The sequence below is a fragment of the Triplophysa dalaica genome, chromosome 8 (assembly GCF_015846415.1).
Source record: "Triplophysa dalaica isolate WHDGS20190420 chromosome 8, ASM1584641v1, whole genome shotgun sequence".
Taxonomy (NCBI): domain Eukaryota; kingdom Metazoa; phylum Chordata; class Actinopteri; order Cypriniformes; family Nemacheilidae; genus Triplophysa; species Triplophysa dalaica.
This window is the reverse complement of record NC_079549.1, coordinates 5,747,262-5,768,671: the sequence shown is the minus strand read 5'-3', so window position 1 is coordinate 5,768,671 and position 21,410 is coordinate 5,747,262. Positions and strand designations below refer to the sequence as shown.

General features: G+C 39.0%; 2 protein-coding genes across 3 annotated transcripts in view; one reads left to right on the top strand and one right to left on the bottom strand.

The window, feature by feature from the left end:
- Positions 1-87: 87 nt before the first annotated feature.
- Positions 88-8,818, bottom strand: mfsd9 (major facilitator superfamily domain containing 9). Its single transcript, XM_056754079.1, has 6 exons — positions 8,693-8,818; positions 7,591-7,678; positions 3,644-3,687; positions 2,855-2,984; positions 2,566-2,775; positions 88-2,039 (listed from the first exon to the last, which is right to left on the bottom strand). The coding sequence occupies exons 1-6, from the start codon at positions 8,774-8,776 to the stop codon at positions 1,204-1,206; spliced, it is 1,392 nt and encodes a 463-aa protein (XP_056610057.1). The 5' UTR covers positions 8,777-8,818; the 3' UTR covers positions 88-1,203.
- Positions 8,819-15,529: 6,711 nt separating this feature from the next.
- Positions 15,530-21,410, top strand: part of tmem182a (transmembrane protein 182a) — a 43,370-nt gene continuing 37,489 nt past the window's right edge. Inside the window, exons 1-5 of one of the 2 annotated variants that reach the window (XM_056755213.1) lie at positions 15,530-15,877; positions 17,641-17,773; positions 18,231-18,329; positions 18,846-18,983; positions 19,453-20,561. In XM_056755213.1, the coding sequence (XP_056611191.1) occupies positions 15,740-15,877; positions 17,641-17,773; positions 18,231-18,329; positions 18,846-18,983; positions 19,453-19,679 (735 nt within the window). In that variant the 5' untranslated portion in view covers positions 15,530-15,739 and the 3' untranslated portion in view covers positions 19,680-20,561. Of the gene's footprint in view, positions 15,878-17,640; positions 17,774-18,230; positions 18,330-18,845; positions 18,984-19,452; positions 20,562-21,410 lie in introns of those variants that run through there. The other variant, XM_056755215.1, reaches the window with a different exon arrangement.

Below are 21,410 nucleotides of genomic sequence, written 5' to 3'. Positions count from 1 at the left end.
TATTCACAATTTAATGGTTACTTAACAAACAACATCTTTTATAAAATGTCTTGAATTAATAAAAAAAGTTTAAATAACATTATGCCTATTAATATTATGATTAGTAGTATTAAATATTTTTTGTTTAATCTGTCAAAGGAAAAGACATACATTATTATTGACATTGTCATTACCCCTTCAAGATTATTTTTTAAAAAACTGTTCATATCTTATATACGCCTCTTGCTTTGAAAGACATGTACAATAGTGCAACTGTATGAAATAGATATATCCAGATTCATATGTAAATCAGAAAACACCACAATTTTGTATAGGCTTAGACGTTTATTTTCACCTGTGTGAAAATAAAATGCTGTTCATACACAACATTTGTGTAATTAGACTTAAGTGCTAAAAGGTATTCTGTGTCTGACATACTGTAAACAAAAGTGTCCTTAAGTAACAATTGCAAATACATAACATGAATTCAGAAAAACAGTATAAAAAAATAAATGCAACATTTTGCACACATACTGCATGTTATCTTTTTCAAAGCTTCTGGTCGAGTTTTATCAAAAACTTGCTCGCCTATAGGACAATATAGAGAAACTATAGAGAACTTTTAAAACACCAATCGAAATGTTCTGAAGTGCAAGAATAATTAGTAGTGGTTAAAATAATCTCAATGCCACAGTGCAGTAAAAGTCCATTGCAATGATGGGTCATACAGTTAAAACTGATTTCTTAAGAGCTACGAGGTTTGAATGGGTACTGTGCTTCCATGGCCAACCAAGCAGACAAGGCCTTCAGATATTAAGTATTGTTATTTAGTGATATAACTTGCTTTAAGAAGAAAGAATTGTAGGCCAGCTTACTTTTCCATAACTGATTACAAGACATATGATTTTTGGTTTCATTTTAAGTTCAGGACTTGTTTGCTGTATTTTTGGTATTAGACTCTAATAACCTTGCACTCACTGGTCACAGCGGTCCGAGGCAAGACAGCTCAACCTTACCGACTATTTAATAAAAACCATGATGGGATCACACATTGATACAATGACTCCATGACATCCCAACGCTTATAAAAGGACCCAAACCACAGGCAAACCCAAAAGTTCAACGCAGAGATCACACGACCTGAGAGGAAAAAAGATAGCTGCCATCACAGTCCTTCATCTTTTCTTCACATTACACGTTTCTCACCTGGTTTTTTTCTGTCTCTCATTCTTTATGACTTTTCTCTTTAACCTTTGTCTTACTGTTCCATTCAGTAGTCCTGACAAGTAGCAAACCCACAGCGATCAGTGCCAGCACAACCCCTAAACTAGGAGGCCCACAGGGGCTGAATTCTTGAGCCAGACCGGACAGCAGTGGTGCTAGAACCCTTCCTACTGCTGTGACCGACTGCCCTGCGCCGATTAATGTCCCACTAGACTGTACCCCCCCATGCTGAAGCTCCAGGTCAGTGATACATGTGCGTCCGATAGAGGTAGAGATGGCAAAAAACGTGGAGGTGAGCAAGACCTGCCAGATGTTGAGTGCTGTGGCATAAAGGAAGATCAATATGGAGGTCAGCATGGTTGAGTGCAGCAATAAAGCGGGCATGTTGTTGGCATAAAGGTCAGTGACAGGACCCACTAAAAACCCAGCAAGGGCACCCAGTGTACTGCTGTAGCTGATCAGATAGCCCGTCTCCTTTGGCGTGAGCTGAAAGCGTTCCTCCATGGCTAAGGAGAAGTTACTGTAGTATAGCATGATGGATAATGCCATAAGAAGACGGACCAGGAACACATCCCACAAGTCGGAAGAACCCACCGTGCAGATCTGCATCCACACTGAGGTCAGTTGTCTCCATACTTGCTGGAAGAGAGACGCGTCCCGCCATTTCCAGTCCCGATCAGCTTGACTACAGACTTGGGATGCATGATGCTCAATGTGGTTTTTATCCAAGCAGTTTTGGAACCCATTGGAGGATTTGCTAGTTTTGGAATTACTATTAGCATTAGTATCCATATGGTGATTTAGCGTCTCATTCCATGGTAACATCCAGACCAAACCTGAGTGCACAAAATTTGGATAAGACGGCTGTATTTGAATCTAATTTTATGTTTATAAATACTGTCAAAGTTTTTAAATGGTTCACTAAGCCATGTTAAAGGGATAGTTCAACCAAAAAAGTTCTGCCATGAATAGAATGTTGTTAGAAACCTGTATAAATCTCTTTGTTAGGTTGAACACAAAGAAAGATATTTGGAAGAATGTTTGCAACTGCCAGTTCTGGGACATCATTGACTAATATTGTAGGAATCATATAATTTTCATATCAGATATTTTGAGGAATTTAGAAAAGCAAACTGTTCTTGGGGACCTTTTTGAATTACAATTTTGAATTTTTTCTACTATAGGAGTGAATGGTGCAGAAGAACTGTCAGTTGCTACATTCTTCCAAATATCTGTCTTTGTGTTCAATTGAACAAAGAAATGTAGACAGGTTTGGAACAACTAGACAGTGATTTTGAGTATCCCTTTAATATTCAAAGTAAACAATAAGTAAACTATTCTAAAGCCATCTGCTTTGCTCACCCGCATTAAGAAGGAAAATGCCTGCACAGACGAATGAGGATAAATAAAAACCTCCTTCATGTTCGGTGAGGTATCCACCAACCACTGGTCCTAGGATGAATCCCACACTTGAAGCTGCATTAAAGTGGCCTATTACTAGAGGGCGCTCTTTCTCTGACACAAGATCTGACAAAAGTGCTCGGCAGATAGACAGGGAGTGTTTAAAGAGCCCTGCGGACAGAAAGACAATCACATTAGGGTGTGAATTTCCATATTGTCAATATGTAGAAGTATGAACCCGAGTACTCACCCACTGGTATCCTTGCAAGCACAAAGAGCGCTATACTACTGGATAGACCAAGCAGGCCGTATCCAAAGGCACTCAGCAAAAGGCACGTCAGCAGTGAATAACGCCTCCCTACCACATCACTCCAACCTCCCTGCCCGCCACAGAATATAAAACCTTACATAAATATGCACATCAACAGTGTTTGGTTTAAAGAACACACAACAAAAATGAGGTCATAAAGGTCCTCATTTATATCTTGAGGCAATCCAACATGATAATATCCACCATGGAATCAAGGGGGAATTCACCGCAACAGCTATAACATACTGAACAGACAATAGGCTACCTGACACACCAAAACTTGTAAGAGTATCTAAACAAAGCAAAGTTTATAGCTCATAGACAGACTGATCAAACTGGTCGAACTACTCAGTCCCAGGAACTGCAGACGTTTCCATAACAGCATTCATTAGAGGAAGACACAAGCACACTGACACAGCAGACTGCATAATGCAATAAAAACTTAAATTGGATTTACTATGTTCTTCCTGTTTCTGGGCTACAGACATGCCATAGAGGCTCACTGTTCCTGATTTGTCTGTGCTTAACATCCAACAGATGACAAACCTCTTCTTATTAACTAGCCTTGTGACCCCTATGTAACAAATTTGTATGTGTGTCATTTGGTGCTAACATCTTACAGTAACCCAATCATGATGTGAGGGCAATTTTTGGGTTATTAAATTGAAAGCAGCATATTTATAATCCCATTACAGCAGCAACTGATCTTTAAAAAATATCACTACTTACAACCACAGTGCTGGAGAAGAGTTGTAGAACTCCATAAGTGGATCCTGCAAGAATGAATAAAAAACTTTAGGGAACATTACATTACCAAACAAAAAAAATTGTACTTAATCAGAAGCACATGCAGTTTACAGTTTTGAGTTACAGTAAAATATTTGTTTGTTTTGCACAAAACATTTTAATTGATAAGGAATGAGAGTCTTACTGAGTCTTCTCTGTAAATGAACAATGAAAAAGAATAAAAAAAGCTAATTGCAAGAGCAGGTATCAAAGTTTTAGTCTGTTTTTTTTTCTGTGTTTGTGTTCCAATTTCCGCCTTTAGCAGGGAGAAAGTTTTGCATTTTTATATCTTGTATGACTTATGAATTTACCTGACCCCTTGCTCTGTTTTTTATTACCGCCACCGCCTGAGCGAGCGGTGTAAGGCACACCTCCCAGCGAACGATCCGCGGGATAACTTTTTTTTTTTCCGTTTGGCCGGCCGAGGACATCTCCAGCCCCACTCCCAACCCAGAGACCAGTCAAACATCACCCTGCTGCACGGAGCGTTTGCCATAAACCAACGCAGATGGAGAGCCTGCTGCGACTCAAGCACCAGCACATGAGGCCACTACTGAGTCGGCCATCGCCCTGGAGTCAGAGCCCCAAGATGCGATTGACCAGGTGAGTTAGCTGACAATACCGGGCATTGCCGTGGGAGTCTTGGTGTAAATCGAGGACTTTGAGGGAAGCCCCGTCCCCACACCCGCTGCAGAGGGTGAGCTATTTCTGGACTATGCCATTACAGACAGGGTAAATGAAGAGGAATATTGGCTGCTGATCCTGGCCACCGCTGGTCCCGTCCTGTCCAGGCCTTCCAAGTCCCGTCCCATCCAGCCCTTCCAAGTCCGGTCCCCACTAGTCCCGTCCCGTCCAGCACTCCGGCTACACCTCGTCACTCTGTCCCTATGGTTTTGTCAGGCTACTCCTTCCCCCTGGCTCCATCCTCAGTCGCTCTGGCTCCACCGCGGCCTTCTGGGTCCCCGCTTCTGCATCGGTCGCCTGAGCAATATGCTTGGCCTTGGACCTTTGGACCCTCTGTTTAACCCGGGCTCTACATCTGCCCATCTCCACCCTGGGTTCCTTTGACCACCCTGGCTGGTCTCTGGACCCCATCAGACTCCAGGCCCCCTGGCCCCACGGACTACCATTATTGTGTATAATTTTGATCATATTGTGTATACTATGGGTCTGTTATTCACCCCGGTTATGAAGAAATATTCATAGGAATGTTTGTACCATATTTGTGTTATTAGAATACTCTGAAATCACACTAACCCAAAGGAGTATATACAATGATTGTTTTCAAATTATAATCATTTTCATCAAGTATAGCACAACAGATTTCAGCAATACAAAATCCAGTGATGTTTTAAAGGCCTGACCCAGATACAGCAGTTTTCGGTGTTCCTGTTTTTCCTGTGTTCCCTCATTAGTTTTACTGGTTGTTAACTGCCCCACACCTCTTTCTGTTCTCCCTGACTGTGGTCCCCCTGGTGTATTTAAACATGTCTGTTCCTTAGTTCTTTTTCTGCCTTTAATATTGTTTTGTGTGATTGTGATTCTCCTGTTTTGGCTCCAGTGTTATTATCAAAGAACTCTTTGTATTATACCTTTTTTTGGTCAAGGGCTTCAAATTACAGCAAATCCTGTAACATTATGTAATTTGACTTTGAGTGATTGAAAATACAATAGATAAAATTTAATAAGAAAAAAAGTACCATATACCATATACCAAATATATTCATGAAAACCAAAAATAGGTGATAACTTGGGGTGAAATATCAAATATGAGCTTGTTAAGGGTTAAACTTTCAAAATAAAGTTGCAAATAACTTGCATATATTCTCTCTTCTGATGACCAAGACTGACTGAAATTCTGGTTTTAATTAATTTGAAGAGAATAATTGGGGAATGATTTCAGAAATGTCTATGCGGAGTTACCGTAAAAAAATATATAATATAATATTTATTATAAATATAATATATCTTGGCATAATCTCACATTTGTCCTATTTAATAGTGAAAAGTAAATGTAACACAATTGTTCTAAATATTATAATGAATTTTGGGAATCAAGTCAAGTCAAGGTGTCAAGGTGGTTTAACTACCACTTTTTGTTAAATTTTATGCAAGTAGACATGTAACAGGGAATTAAATCACAGAAAAGAATCCCTGGTGCAACTAACTGCTGCATTCAAAGGTTAGAAACTATTTTTATAAGTGAGATAATTTGACATATTCTTATAGGTATGCATGTCAAATGGTATGACCCCAGAAATACATAGATATTTCATCATTATTCTAAAAATGAGTATAAACTTAAAAATGTCATTTGAAATGTTCCCATTAAGGCCATATATATTTACATACTGTAGGTATGTAAATGTGTCCATTTATGCCAGTCCAATTTGATTTTAAATTGAAATCTTGAATAGTGTAATCATATAATATAATATCATATAATGTAATATTTACATACATTATTTAATAATGTAGCAGAAAGAGGGTGTCTACATTTAAACATAAATTCAGAGCTAAAAGAAATGATTACATTTCTGATATTTATAATTAATACGATTTAATACTATGCGCTTGCGCCAGGCGTTGGAGACTGGCACAGAAGTCAGGAAATTGTTGAATAAAGTTGTTGAACCAAAAATAAAATTAAGGTGGAACCACTGTAGTCACATGGACTATTTTAATGATGATATATATTAAACATTTGTGTATGTTGCAATCTCTCTGATTTCCAATGTTAATATGTGTTCTGAAGATGAAAAACGGTCTTGCAGTTGTGAAACGATTTGAGGAGAAGTAATTCATGAAAGAATTTTCATTCCAGCTTTGAATTTCCCTTTAACTGTAGTTACACTACGAGAAATCAGCTTAACTTCTTGACCCTCTTGCTTGATTTTCAGCATTAATGTTTTCAACAAACAATGGTCTTTGGCTGTGGAAGCAACATGATCAAGCGGTGTACTTGGTTTGTGTCAATTGGCGTAACGGTATTTTTCATAAAAATATAATTATATACAGAAAAAATATGTGTATTAAAATAAATGCATCTGGTTTAGTGTATTGATATGGTATTTAGACATTTTTTATGATTTGTCCAAGATTAGGCCTATTTAAAAAACAAATTTGTTGTCAGCATATGTCCCAAATGTTGCAAAAACACATTCAAACTTATATTTAGAGATAACATATTTTCGTGTGATATTTTAAAATAAATTAATTATTTTTATGTATGTTTACATTCCATCTAGATCCACAAAATCAACATGAATACATTTTTTTTTTAAATATCTGATGCTTTTAAAACCATTTTCAATATTTTTTATTCTCTCATCTTGCTAGCACTGTTTTGTCACTGATCCAAAAACAAGAGTTGTTTGGTCATACTTTCTTATTTATTCAGAAACAGATCAAATTAAAAGACATACATCTAACCTAGTTCACCTTAAGATAAGAACTGCGGTTACTGCCTTACGTTGTTTTACAAGCATCTATCATGTGGAATATACATTTTGGGAGAATATCCTTAATCTTCTTTACGTAATGAATGAGGACGAACAGGGGCTGCCAAGCACTGAACGTATATTGCATTTACTTTTTATTAATTCCTTTTTTTATTCATTTAGTATTCATTTTTTATCTCTATATTTTACCATTTTGCAGCTTGTCACTACCATTTATGACCATTGACCGAAAAATTATGGTCAGCACATTTACAATTTATATATTTGTGTTCATGGAAAACACTTTACTAGTTTAGAACAACACGAGTAAATGCTGCCAAAAAAAATGCTGTCAAAATTTTTTTTATGAGAACTATCCCTTTCATAACAAAAACATGTTAAAAATCACTGGACACACATAACATAAAAAACAACATCAGGAAGACTCACCTACAATCCCGGCCACTGTTGGGCTGGCTCCCAGAGACTTGACATGATGACTTAACAAAGGGATGATCATACTGACCCCAAACAGGTCCTGAACAACAAAATGAAAGCATGAAATGGATTTAGCATTATCAGAGTAAATCGTTTTATTATTGATTTTTAACAATCAACTTGATTCCCTGTGTCTCTGTCTCAGCAGATGTGACTTTGTGTATTTGCTATGTGTATCACATGTTGATTCAGAGCAGAGGTGGAGTTTACCAAAGACTCGACTCATTAGGAATCATTCAAATATGGAGTCTGACAACACAGCAGCTAAAAATCAATAAGGAATTCACTGCCTAAATTTCTTTCTTTGCCTGCTATGTGACATCCTATAATACAGTACTGTCTCAAAACCTCACACAACTGAGACCATTTGTAAGAAAACTGATGAGCAGCATCGGTGAAGGACTTGATTGAAGTCACACTGTAGCTAAATTCAGTGTCACGCCATTTTTTATTAAACTGAACATCTGAATCTGGGCAAAACTACCAGTGAATTCAAGTCAGGTGTGGGTGTGTGTCGGTTATTTTCTCATGGGTGTAGTCTCAAGACAGTAACCCACCTAACTGCTTTTATAAAAGATTCCCATTGCCATGCAATCCCAATTTAAGTACAAGAAGCTGACACAAAGCAAAGGTTGACAATACAAATAGCCTTACTGAATAATGGAATAGTGAAAATGACTGTACCAACTATAATGATGTGATAAGGATGAGGAGCAACGGTTTACCTTGCATTGCTGTTTACCAACAATTCTAGAAAATTGACTTTGTATAAACAATTAAATCTACATTTATACATTTGGCAGACGCTTTTATCCAAAGCAACTTACAAGTAGGAGTGTATATAGCCCAAGTTAAACATTTTGTCACCACGCTTAACAGTACCATTAGTTTACAAGATACAAAACATGACATTTCTCTCATTTCGTGAGTTTTTACGATGCAGGTAGTTTGACAGTATATATATATCAGGCGTTATCAAGTGCAGTAAAGAGTCATCAGATCCATGTAAAGAAATGTTACACAGAAGACCCTTAATACAAATAAGGTCACTCACCATGAATCCGACCACGTATATACATTGTATGATGCGCGTTTGTCTCCTCGGTTTGTGAGTAATGTCACATTTGGAGTTATTCATTCTCCCGCATTGACATTCAGCAGCGCAGTCAATGCGGAAGCGATCTTAGACGTTACACTGCGCTCTACGAAAGCTCATTGAGAAACGGGTTACACCATCTTCCCCTTCAAAAGGGGTGTGAACGATGTAGAGAGAGTAATATCTACCTACAAATCACGAATATCTAAAGAACACTGTGTTTGAGTGTTAGTGAAGGAAGTTGTTCATGTTGTGTGTGCGAATGGACAAAATATATCATGGCAGAAATACTGACTAGGCGTTTGATTTGATTAATTGTGTCCCCAATAATGGTACGGTTCAATAAGCTCCCAGGGGAGCAGAAAGAGCGCTGGTTTTAAACGAATCCATTTCATTTAATTATTATAAAGCATCAATTCATTTGTTGTCAGTAAATATTTACGTTAACATTAAGTATGTTATTTAAACAACTGTCATACACGTGTGTATTCAACAGTAACGTTAGCTGGCTGGCTACACCATAGATATCTACAGACCACCTGCAGTTACCGGACTTTATGATAGCACACTGTTGGCAGTTTCGCGTATAAAACTAAGGAGTCATCATTGAAAATCGCAAGAGAAGAAAGTAGACGTGAACAAAGACTGCTTCCTTAACTGTTTAAGGTATTTTATCTGGTTTAACATCAGAATTAACCCAGTTTGTAGTTTATGTAAACAGATGCCTTTTTCCAAAGCCACTCACCGATCAGGGAGTATTTTGTCCTTATCGCCTTGAAACCTATTTTTTACTTTCATATACTGTTTTTTTTAAATGTACTCGTTTACTTTTAAAAACACTTGAAAAGTGCTATCAGATAAACATTAAAATTGGGGTACAAGGCCTATATATCCCAGAATGAGTCATAAAGAAGAATGTATTTGGCGTTTTTGTGACCCTGAGAAAATGGTTGTTTTTATTGTGTTCTTTGTGAGTTCTTTTTTAAACGACCTCGTTATGAGACACAATTCCCGCTAAGGATTTATAGTTGAGTATAGTGAGTATGGATGTCACTAGCCACAATATCCTGGGTGGTTACGGTATAAGGAGAAACAGTAGCCTAGTTTATAAATTATGATGAATTGTCTTGAAAATGAATCCTTTATTTAATTCATTGGTTAATTTGACCTGTCACACACATACATTTGAATAAATTACACATGTTCTCTTTCCTAGAATATCATACCTTTATGGCTTCTCTAATATTGTATAATCTTATCACAGATGCAGTGTACTTCTTAAATAGAAAACGAAAATCCCTACTGCAATAACAAACATGGTTTACATTTCAAACCGGACCCTGGTTTTATACAGGTCAATCAATTAAATTACTTGAGCGCCATCTAGTGGCGAAAAATGTCCTTCCCTAGCCTTCAAAAATATTTATTCTGCTGTGCCACACGAGTCATCCTCAAGTTAGTGTGGTTGCATTCCTATTCGGATATGAGATGTGTCCCCTTATACAGCCCATAACTCTCTTTATTTTTTATATCTCACTTAAACTTTAAACGGACTAGTTTGTATTTTGTACTGGTTGTTCTGACCATTACCGTAGTGTTTTGCTGTCAGGTAAGCATGAAACTTATGTAAGCTTCCATCTTGCATCATGGAGTTCTGTTTACATATCTTTACCAGCTTTGAACATGAAACTGTGGAAGCCAAAACAATCCATCATCTCATCGCATCTGATACAGTGATGTTCCCTAGGAGAGTTTACATAAGCAGATCATGTGGACCCACATAAGCAGACTCCACACCTTATGCTAAAGGAATACTTGTGACTTAAAGCGGGCGTAACACGCGGTTTCTTCCAATCACATATTAATCTTGAGTACCTATAGAGTAGAATTGCATACTTCGTATCTTCTAAGAGTATTTAGTTTGATCACATTTATAAAAGATAGATACAGCTTTACGATGGTTTCCGAAAATATTTGGCGCATACGGAAGGGGGAGGGGTAGGCTGAACTTAAGCACATGCGCACCAACAAAACACAGACATCAGTTTCACTCACCGAATGCGGTTCATGCATGAAACACCATTCCCGAGGCCTCTTTAACAAAAAAAGACATAGGCCTATTACTTCATTTATTCAGCAAGAAAGTGGCTGAACAGTTTTCTCTCTTTGTGGATATAAAGAGATGATGTTTCCATGTAACATAACAAGATGAAGTGTGCACTGTCCAGACATAAATTTCGGCCAGGGAGCTCTTAATTAAGTTTTACTGTTCTACTGCTCCTGTTCAGAGTGTGCTGTGTGCAGACATTCCGTTGACCGTCATTAGAGAGTTAGAGACAGCGACTATGCTGCCTAAAATTAACACACTCAAAGGCTTTTACCCTCAGTGTATATCTGCTGTAATGAATTTTAGCTTGCATAATTATCCTCTTGTTCACCTAATTGCAACACATCCCTTTACTGTATTTACCAATATAATATTATCTCTCAATAAAATGTCTTTTTACACGGCAATGAGGAGAAATCCAGCAAAACGGTCCTACAGAAATTTCACATTATGTTTTTTTGAGAGGATTTTAATAGTATAGTTTAATAGACCCGGCATGCTCACCTGGCTCATCCCCAATGGGCGGTGGGGTACCGTCCCAAAGAGGGTAGACTCGACAACGTGATGAGACGAACTTTATGTCATAACATCGGACAGCTACCTCCTGCCATTGGATGCAAAGCCCCTTGGAGCTCTTGCCTCTGGGCGGTCGAGCTCAAGAGGAGGTAACGCAGAGATGACAGCCGTGCTTACCCGGGCGGCCACGAGCTTTGGTTGTTGTGGCATGTTCCTGTCTGAAGGGCTCAGGGAGCTGTTACTTCCCTGGGCGGTGAAGCAGCTAAGGGATATGTCGACCCCCCCAGGTGGATTGAGCAGCTGTGGTGCACCGCGGACGCTGCCACCTGGAGGGGTCGACCAAGTCTCCCATCCAGGGCATGTAAGCTTTTTGATACTCGTGTCGAGGACTTTTGATGCTGTGGGTTAAACTGCTTCCGCCCTCGACGCTATGGCGGTCCATCATGCTCAAAATGCTATGGCGACCCATTGGGTCATATTCCAAAGTTTTTGGATCTGGTTGATGGGAAGGCTGCCACAGGCCTCGCGCCTAGTGCGACAGAGGTCATGGCGAGTGCCCTGGGTCGGACGATGTCCCGCCCCCTCCGGTGGGCCCTCTGAAACTGGGCCCTCCAGGTGAGAACACTCTCGTGCTTCAGGCCGAGGTTGTCGCCCTTCTGACGAAAGGTGCGATCAAACCTTTCCCTCTAACCGAGATGTCTTTCGGGTTTTCCAGCCTGGACTTCATAGTGCCTTAAAAAGGGGGGGCTGCGCTCCACTCTGGATTCGCGCTTCCTGAACAAGCACCTACAATAGCTGCCTTTCAGGATGCTGATGCAGAAGCGCATCTTGGGCTCAGTTCATCACCAAGATTGGCTCGTGGCAATCTACCTGTAAGATGCATACTCTTACATCTCCATCCTCCCTCGACACTGACCGTTCCTGCGGTTCGCGTTCGAGGGAAGAGCCTATCAGTACAAAGTCCTGCCCTTCGGTTGGGCCCTGTCTCCACAGGTTTTTACCTTACTCGTGGAGGCTGCCTTAACGCCCCTCAGGGAGCGAGGCGTGCGGATACACAACTATCTCGACGAATGGCTTATTGGCACACTCGTGAGATATGTTGTGTACCCACAGGGAGTTGTGCTTCTGCACCTAGACCGTCTGGGCCTACTGGTCAACTGGGAAGAGAGCAAGCTCTCCCCAGCACAGAGCTTCTCTTACCTCAGTATGGAACTAGACTCTGTCCGTATGTCAGCACGTCTCACCAACGAGTGTGCGCAGTCGTTGCTCAATTGGCTGAAACTGATCAGACAGACTTCAGCCGTTCCGCTGAAACACTTTCAGAGGCTCCTGGGGCACATGGCGTCCTCGGCAGGCCCCTAGTGCAGGACAAACACGTGCTAGTCCAGTCGGACAGCACGACTGCCATGGCGTACATCAATCATCAGGGCGGCACACGCTCATGGCAGATGTAACAACTAACCCAATGCCTCCTCCTATGGAGTCAGCAGGTGATCAAATCCCCGCGGGCCACGTTCATCCCGGGCAACCTGAACCAGACAGCCGATGCGCTCTCTCGTCAGGAAACACCCGGCAGAGACTCCATCCTCACGCAGTCTGGCTCATAAGGTAGCAGTTCGGCCAAGCACAGGTGGACATGTTTGCTTCCCCGGACTCCACCCATTACCCGCTTCGGTACTCTCTGACCGAGGGTCCCCTCAGCACGTATGCCTTTGTGCACAGCTGGCCACTCTGACGACATCCCCCTGTCCGATTCCCCTGACGAAGAACCTTCCGTCGCAGCAGAAGGGCATGGTTAAGCACCCCAAGCCAGACCTCTGTAATCTCCATTCCTGGCCCCGGGACGGGACGAGGAGACCTTGAGTGGCATGCCGCCGGCGGTCACAGAAACCGTCCTGCAGGCTAGAACCCCCCGCCACTAGGCGTGTGTACGCTTATAGGTTGCGCATCTTGTCGTCCTCGTGTTCTTTCCACGGGAAGAACCCATGGGGTTGCTTGATCGGGTCAGTGTTGACCTTCTTCCAACAGAGACTAGAGAGTAATCTCTCCCCATCCACGTTGAGAGTGTATGTAGCCACTATTGCCACTCATCACAATCCCTGGAGGGTAAGTCTCTTGGTCGACATAACCTGGTCACCAGGTTCCTCCGGGGTGCAACCTCGGCCGCGCTCCGTACCCTCTAACTCTCACGTTATCCTGAGACACCAGCCCGGTTACGTACCCAAGGTTCCCACCGCACCCTTCCGGGACCAGCTGGTGAACCTGCAGGCGCTCCCCTCTGGGGAGAAAGACCCAACTTCCAATGTTCTGTGTCCAGTATGCGCACTGCGCCTCTACTCGGACCGCACACAGAGCCTAAGAAGCTCTGAGCAGCTCTTGTCTTTTTTTGGGGGACAGCACCAGGGGAGGGCTCGGAGTATGGCCTACTCCTCATTTGTGACTCGCTAGTCTATTCAGTGTCGCTCTGCTTGAGGTCGTGATACGGCTCAGCACCATGGCATGTAAAGATAGGTCCCCAGTCTGTCTCTCAATACAACGTTGAGAGACCGACTGAAGGGGAACGTCTCGGTTACGACTCGGTTACGACTGTAACGTCTTCATGCCACAACTCTTCGCTGATCCGCTGCAGCGACCGGGAGATACCTCTTCCTTTTATAACGGTATGTACGGGCCGGAGATCTCGTGAGTGTGCGTGCGTGTGCCATTCGCAAAGCCTATAGGCGTTTTAAATTCCTCTCAGAGATCATAGGTACTCAACATCAAACCTCTCAACATAACCTTAAATATTTAGAAAGTTTGTTAAATACTTTTCTCATTGTATTATTTATTTGTTTATTTTTATGTAATAAACAAACTGTATGCTATGTAAGATTAATTTATTAGAATAATTAAGATGAATAAATTTAAGTTTCAGTTTTGTTTGTTATAATTTTTGTGCTTTAAACTTAAAATACAATACAATATAGCTTATTGTTCCCTTGGAGAAATTTGTCTTGGGCTTAGTAAATGCTGCACTTCCAAATTACACAATGACACAATATGTAAATAAATAAATACACAGTGGGTAAATAAGTCAATAAATTAAGTTTCACAAAAACTTGCATTAACAATGAAGACTTCGGAACAAAACATGCGGACAGGCATCATATTGCACAGCTCAACCGGCCAGTGTTGTTGCATATATAACTTCTGCGTATATCATAAAACTAGCAATAAATAACAATGACCGACAATAGAATAAATAGTATAAGCAGTCATACTCTAGGGAAATCAAGGGACAATCATTGCCCTTTACCCCTACCGTTCAATATTCTAATAGAGTCAGGCACAAGTCGACATTTTGGCACTCTATACCTTCTTCCAGAAGGCAGAAGCGCCTAGTCAGGACTTATTTCAGTTTATTTCTGAGGCGACATTTAAATTTTTTGTAAGTTTATTTTTTTCCAATAATTTTTATGTCAATGTTTATTTTGTTTTATTAAGCAAACACATTCAAAGTTTTTATTTTAGTAAAGTAAAATAACCCTGCTCTAGAGTCCAAGATGCAACAATTATGAATAGTTTTCATGAATTAGAATTTGACTTTATTTTATATGAGAACTATAATAAGTCATTAAGTATAAAAGTGCATGTAAGCAATATTATCTTTTGGGTAATTCATAGCAGGGACGGTGAACTCTCAGGATAAGCTGCATGTGATCACTACTGTTCTTTCTTCAGTGGAGCAGAGTTCATTCACAGCACAGTGATAATTGGTCACTGGTTCATGTGCTTATATGCTTAGTGCAAAATTTCCCACTCAATATATAATGAAATGTTTCCGTTTTATCGTTCAGACAGTTAACCAAATTATTTGATCTAAGATCCTAAGTCCTATAACACACTAAGCTCTATAATACAATTAACTGTGAAGGACAAACGTGAAACTAGTGAGCTACAGTGTCTTCCTTCAATTTCGTTTCTCTCTCAGCCGATTGTCCTGTGGAAGGATATTTTGGTCCACACATCTCTCCCCTGAAATCTTTTCCAGTTCTCAACCCACTCCTCTGAGTGAGACAGCCGGCACCTTCACTCAACAGACCAAAATAGAAGATGGGCAGCTCTATGCTAGAGTGTGTGTTCATGAAGCCCACACCCCATCCAAGTCAGGTCCTGCCCTGACACCAGTGCTCCGTGTACACATATACACAAAGACACAGTGACAAGGAAGAGTTCTTTGTGAAATTTATAAACTTTTGCTAAGCGCAGCTGAACCGGAATTCACTTTCTCACGCTGATTGTGAAGAGTTGTTATTTCTCCATTAGTTTCATGTGGGGAAGAAGAGAGGCTATTTGAAACAAACGCGAAATAGTTGAAAAACATTGTTCTCATCGTTGTCATCATGAAGTTGCGTGTGGCGCTATTTTTCGCCGGGCTCTTTGGTGCACTGGCAACACTATTTATTCTCTTGTCATTTGGCACGGATTATTGGCTCCTGGCGTCAGAGACCTGCAAACCACATAGAGTGTCTATTTTGGAGGTGGGTGGAGGCATTTTTTTATTCTATGAGGGAAAAGAGAGATTTTTAAAAATGAATTTGTGGAATAATTTCATTGTTACGAGGATTAATTCTGAGGCACTATCAGAAGCTTATCTATTGAGACGCTGTCTATTTAAGAATAATAACTACTTTTTGCCAAAATTGTGAGTTTAACCATCTTATTATCAAAAATTAATCTTTCCATTGTCACTGAAGCAAGATCCTCAAGCAGTCACAGTCATATTTGGGTTCTCTGCAGGGACAGTCAGATGACATTCTGTTCATCACTGTTTACACACTCCGAGTCGCTGTAAATCACATGTTACAGCGTGATACCACACTTAATACTGACCATTGAAACTGGAATCTCAATGCAATGTCTATTCATAGAAGTCAAGAATGAATTAGGTTTCTCCTCAGAGAGAACTTGGAAGCGCCTTGCTTTTCATGTGTTTTGATTTAGAGATATGTCTCTGGGGAAGGCTGGAAGGATTAAATGACTGAAACTAATGAAAGAATGTATGATTCTGGATATATTAGGATGGTAATTTAGTAGCACTTTTTTGACACACACAATTACGAACACAATTCGTCACCCAAAAAAGAAATGTATTCCAAAATTGACTCATCTCATGCCATTTTAGGTGTAAGTATTCTTTTCTTTAACTAAACACAATTTGAGTAATAATAATCCTAATCCTGGTTGTTCCTAGCGTTGTATTGGCATTAGATAATGCCCCAATTTCAAACGTCCATCCATCATAATCTTATTGCTTGTTGTGTGTCTTGTGACCAGTATATTCTTTTAAATGATTTAGATTGTGGTTTTTGTGGCGCTATTAGTAACTTACTAGCATAGTCCACGCTTTCTACTGTGTTCTGCCGGAAATTCTAGTTTTGAAATTCTAGCTAACAATTGGTTGTTAGCTAGTCGAAGATGGAAATTAATATTTCTAGTTTTGCCAAGCTGTTGAATATTTTTGGGTGGACATTGTGAGGGAGGACTTTGAAATATTTGATAGACCGATATATTGGGTGGATCTAATAATTTTTTTATTTGCATCGGGTTTTTTTTCTTTTTAATCGGCCAATACAATATAGCTTGCTAGTACTTTATTCTTATAAAAGCGCCACTCGGATGTAAAGCCTGCATTTGACACATAATGATTGAAGTAAAATCGGTCACGTGAGGTAGTTGAGATACAAAAATTGTATGGAAAGAACTATTAATACATGAAAATTCTTTATTTAACTGCATAATGTCATGTGTGCACCTTTTCATGGTTTCAAATCTGTTTTAAGCTACATGCTACTAACTAGCCACATAATGCACAATCATTTTTCATTTAGTTTCTCAGATTTTCCGGATGTCTCTAATTTACTGTAATTGCATTTGTCTTATATCAGCCTCTTATTGACCAATTGACAACAGTGCTTTCTTAATATTGGTTTTGGTATCAGCCATAAATAAAATCATCAACCGCTACAAGAAACTAGCTACTGTGCTCCATAACAAGTACCAACGTAAATTACGTTTTGGAACTTTTCTAAGACCAACACCGTCTCTGTAATCCATGTGTGTATTAATCATCAATGTAATTGAAATGCTGCATCTTTGTATGCAAATTCTTTGCTAAATTCATGAATGACAAAGTCCCACCCAAAGAGTTCAGACTACAGACTACAGACTGTCATGTTATAATTTATGTGGGGTGCAACAGGTGTCTTTTGCTCTATGACCTCTTCTCTCTACTCTCTCATAGAAAGGTAAAACTGTGGTCAACCAGGATCTTAGTCAAGATGAGAACATCACCTTTCACCATGAGGGGCTCTTTTGGCGTTGTAGCTTCGATGACATAATGAGCAAGGACGACGACCTGTGGAAGTTCTGGTTCGGTAAGGAATCAAATTTCCATACGGTACAACACATCAGTTGTTATATTTCAAGAATAAAACTCTACAGCTGTGGATCTAAAAAAACTTTTAATTTGACTAAACTATTTGTTGACCTTAAAATTGTAGAAAATTTGTGACTTTTTATAGTAATTGTCTTTTTATTGCCTTATTAAGCCAAATTGATTATTGTTTTCCTCACCAAGTTTTTGAATAAAAGCATCTACCAAATGGCTAAATGTAATGTAATTTCATATTGTAAATTGCGAAGTGCTCATACAGTAGTTTGAAACAATCATGGTATTTGGCCCACATACCCTATATGCCCCCTGAAGCTCTGGGCTCTGACCTGGTGTCACGCAAAAGGCGACAAAAGGTTTTAAAAGGTGTAGATACTTTGATTTCTAAATAAATCAATGACTACGTACATTAATATACCACTTTATTGTTCTTCTTTCAGAAAATCAGGCACATGCAAAAGTATGCAAACCTTCATATCTGCTTCCCTTTCCTTTCCCTGACCAGAACTACAACTCCACTAGTTATCAGACCGCCATAAGTAAGTATTTTGTTTTGTCTATTATTTATCAAAATAATTTGCTCTGCATTTTCTTTCCTCTGCAATTTGCTCAAAATTCCCACTTATCATGATAAAAAAATCAAGTATGTTACCTATTGACTATAAATCGTTTAGTCGGACGTGTGCGTCTGGACTGCAGTTAACTTCCGTCTTGCTAGTGTTTAATAATACAGTGTAACTATTTATATTTTATTGGATTTATGTGTTATGTTCTTTATGAATTTTGTTGTATGTTAATTTTATTTTTAAAAATGTTGAAGCGTTGAGCTTGGTATCGCAATCTAAATTCCAAATATTCGAGGCAAGTATAGCCAAGTAACGGTTCTTCTCCTTTTCTTTTGGTTGTTATCAGAAATAATCTACAGGCACTCTATTATTTGCAAATTTGTACCGGAAATTACAGAAACCCGCAGTAACGTTTGTTTATGTTGTTACTTTGAAACAATCTATGAAGGTCTCATACTGGCTTGTGTTGAAAAATGGGTTTCTATTTAGTCTACAGAGGTTTCTGGAGTGTCTCGATGTTGCTAGGTGTGGTCGCTGTGGTGGCGGGCGGTTTCATCATCATTTGTGCAGCTCCATTTACCAGTCATCGTCTTTATAAAGCAGGAGGTGGCCTCTACCTCATTTCTGGTAAGATACAGTATGAGTGATATTTTGACAGTATTGAATGAATTATTCAATTGAATGAATTCTATTATTAATTTGTAACTAAGGATCACATCGAAAACCCCAAAACTGCTTTTTTATGATCACAGAGAACATTTTAGAAAGTTTTCCAAAAATAATAAACAAATTTTACATTTGGTTACAATGGTGAAGGAAACATCTACCCAAATTAGAAATGATTCATTTTCAGATTTTTAGTTTATGATTTGTTTATTAGATTGCATGTCCAAGTTGGTCATTTTCTGATATTCTTGCATCATAACTTGCCCATTTCTTTTCTTTTTTTCTTGTTGCGTGCAATTCTTATCTAACTTTCACTGAAATAAGTGACAACAAAACTAAGAATTTACATTAGAATCACACACAGTAATAAAATAAATGTTCTTACCTTCAATCTCTTTATTTCTATCACTTTGCTGTCTCTTTCCTCCAGGTTTCTTCCTTCTCATTGTGACTGTCATGTATGTTATCTGGCTGGATGTTCTGGATGTAATGAGCTCATATGTGCATTATCAGACCAATACTAAGTGTCAAGAGTTTAAGCTCAGTATGACCTATGGTCTCTCTTTCATGCTTGCTCCGGTTGGTGTGTTCTTCTGTTTACTGTCTGGTCTTCTCTTTCTAGCCATAGGGCGTACTGTCAAACAAAATGACCTCTGAACCACATGCTGACAATATATAGAAAAAGAGGAATGATGTTGTATGTTCAAAATACATTGACATATCCACCACAAAAGTAAAACTGGCCTCTTAATAGTTATCGATTAAACCTTTGAGAATGCAATGGCAATGATATGTATTGAGTTTAAGATTTGATCTGAATTTGGCTTTGAATTCTGCAAATGTTGTTTTGATACGTTGTTGCTGTTTTGTGGGTTGTGAGCAGTACTGTCAGCATGGATCGCGGATGGTTTGGGATCACATGTGAGTGTTTGTGTAAGTGTGATTGTATTGCACAAAGAGTTACACTGTGTTAAATGTCTTTTATGAACCGCTGCATTTTGTATAATGCCAGAATTGGAACCACATAATGAAATGACTTTATTGTGGCTGCTTGAACTTTCAGTATATTGAGTTTTCACTTTGCTTCACTCTGCGTCTAAATTTGTCTGTTTCTGGTTATTTTTAGGCTTGAGCATCGTTGTTTGATATACTCGGTTAACCAGAAACACTGCAGGACACACGTATTGGTTGTTTTGGTTGAAAATCACAAATTCTGTCAAAACACAACCTGATATTTGAGTCTCTCAGTCTGAGATTTGCTGGGATAAGCTCCAGTATTCCTTGTGCATAGTATAAACATAATAAAAGATGAATGGATATTTTAACCCAAACACAAAAGGTAGAAATTGTAAACTTTATTTTGCTTACAGAAAGTCAATCCCATTATTAGAACCATTCATAGTTTTTGCATTGTATTTTTTATTGTAGTAATTATTAAATGCATAAATAAAATTCTAATATATTTATACATTTTATAGGGGTATTTGTTGTTATACTTCCTCAAGTTTGTCAATTTGAAATAAAAATGATCACATTGAAGTATTTTTTTACTTTTATTAAATAGATAATAAACAGTATAGTAAAATACTGCAGCAAAATACAGTGAAGATGGATCAATAGGCATCACCAGTCAGTGATAATAGAAGCAGAAGTGAAAAGTTATTTTGTTTATTATATTCTGGGGCAAAAATGTCACAATGCAAGAAAATTTGGATGGCCCTAAGATTATTTGATTTTAATAATAAAAGGTAGGATTATAATTAAATAGGAACTGAAACTGTTTTTGTGTGATTTACCCTTTGTAAATAATGTGTGTCGTTACAACCAAGTACAATTGGCATGAAATATTACGAAAGATTCATTAAAGCTTAAAAAAAACTGATGCCTGCTGTGTCCTTCTTTAGGATTCAGACTGCTGATGTTCAGTCTGCTGCAGTTTATAGATATTTTGCTCAAAATTCACAAAGGGAGTGGTGGGCCAAATGCATAATAGACACAGTATGGGATGAATTATTTCATTCGGGTCAGTATGAAGACTGGAGACTGACAGGTGTGTTCATATAACAGCAGGAATGCTGAGATATACAGTATGACTCATCCTTATAGCAGATGACAGCTGTATATGCGGTACGCTCTCTTGACTCCACATAAGACGAATGAATGTCAACGTTTTCAAATCTCCGTGTACACAGCATGATCTCAATATCAGTGTTTTTCCAAAGTGTCTGCAGGAAAATTCATTCAGTGTTTGCGTATCTATTTCTGCTTGTTTGTATATGTTTAACTGTCACTCTTGGTTATGTGTATGTATTGAGTTTCACTAGAGCCAGCTGTAGGCCTCCTGCTATGCTGGACAGTGTGTTATTTACAGATCTTGGATCATATTAC

Coding starts and splice junctions, on each gene's coding strand:
- mfsd9 (XM_056754079.1), bottom strand. CDS start 8,776: ATGAATAACTCCAAATGTGACATTACTCACAAACCGAGGAGACAAACG. Junction 3,688..7,590: donor AACAGTGGCCGGGATTGTAG/GTGAGTCTTCCT, acceptor TCATTCTTGCAG/GATCCACTTATGGAGTTCTA. Junction 2,985..3,643: donor TCTTCTCCAGCACTGTGGTT/GTAAGTAGTGAT, acceptor TGTGGCGGGCAG/GGAGGTTGGAGTGATGTGGT.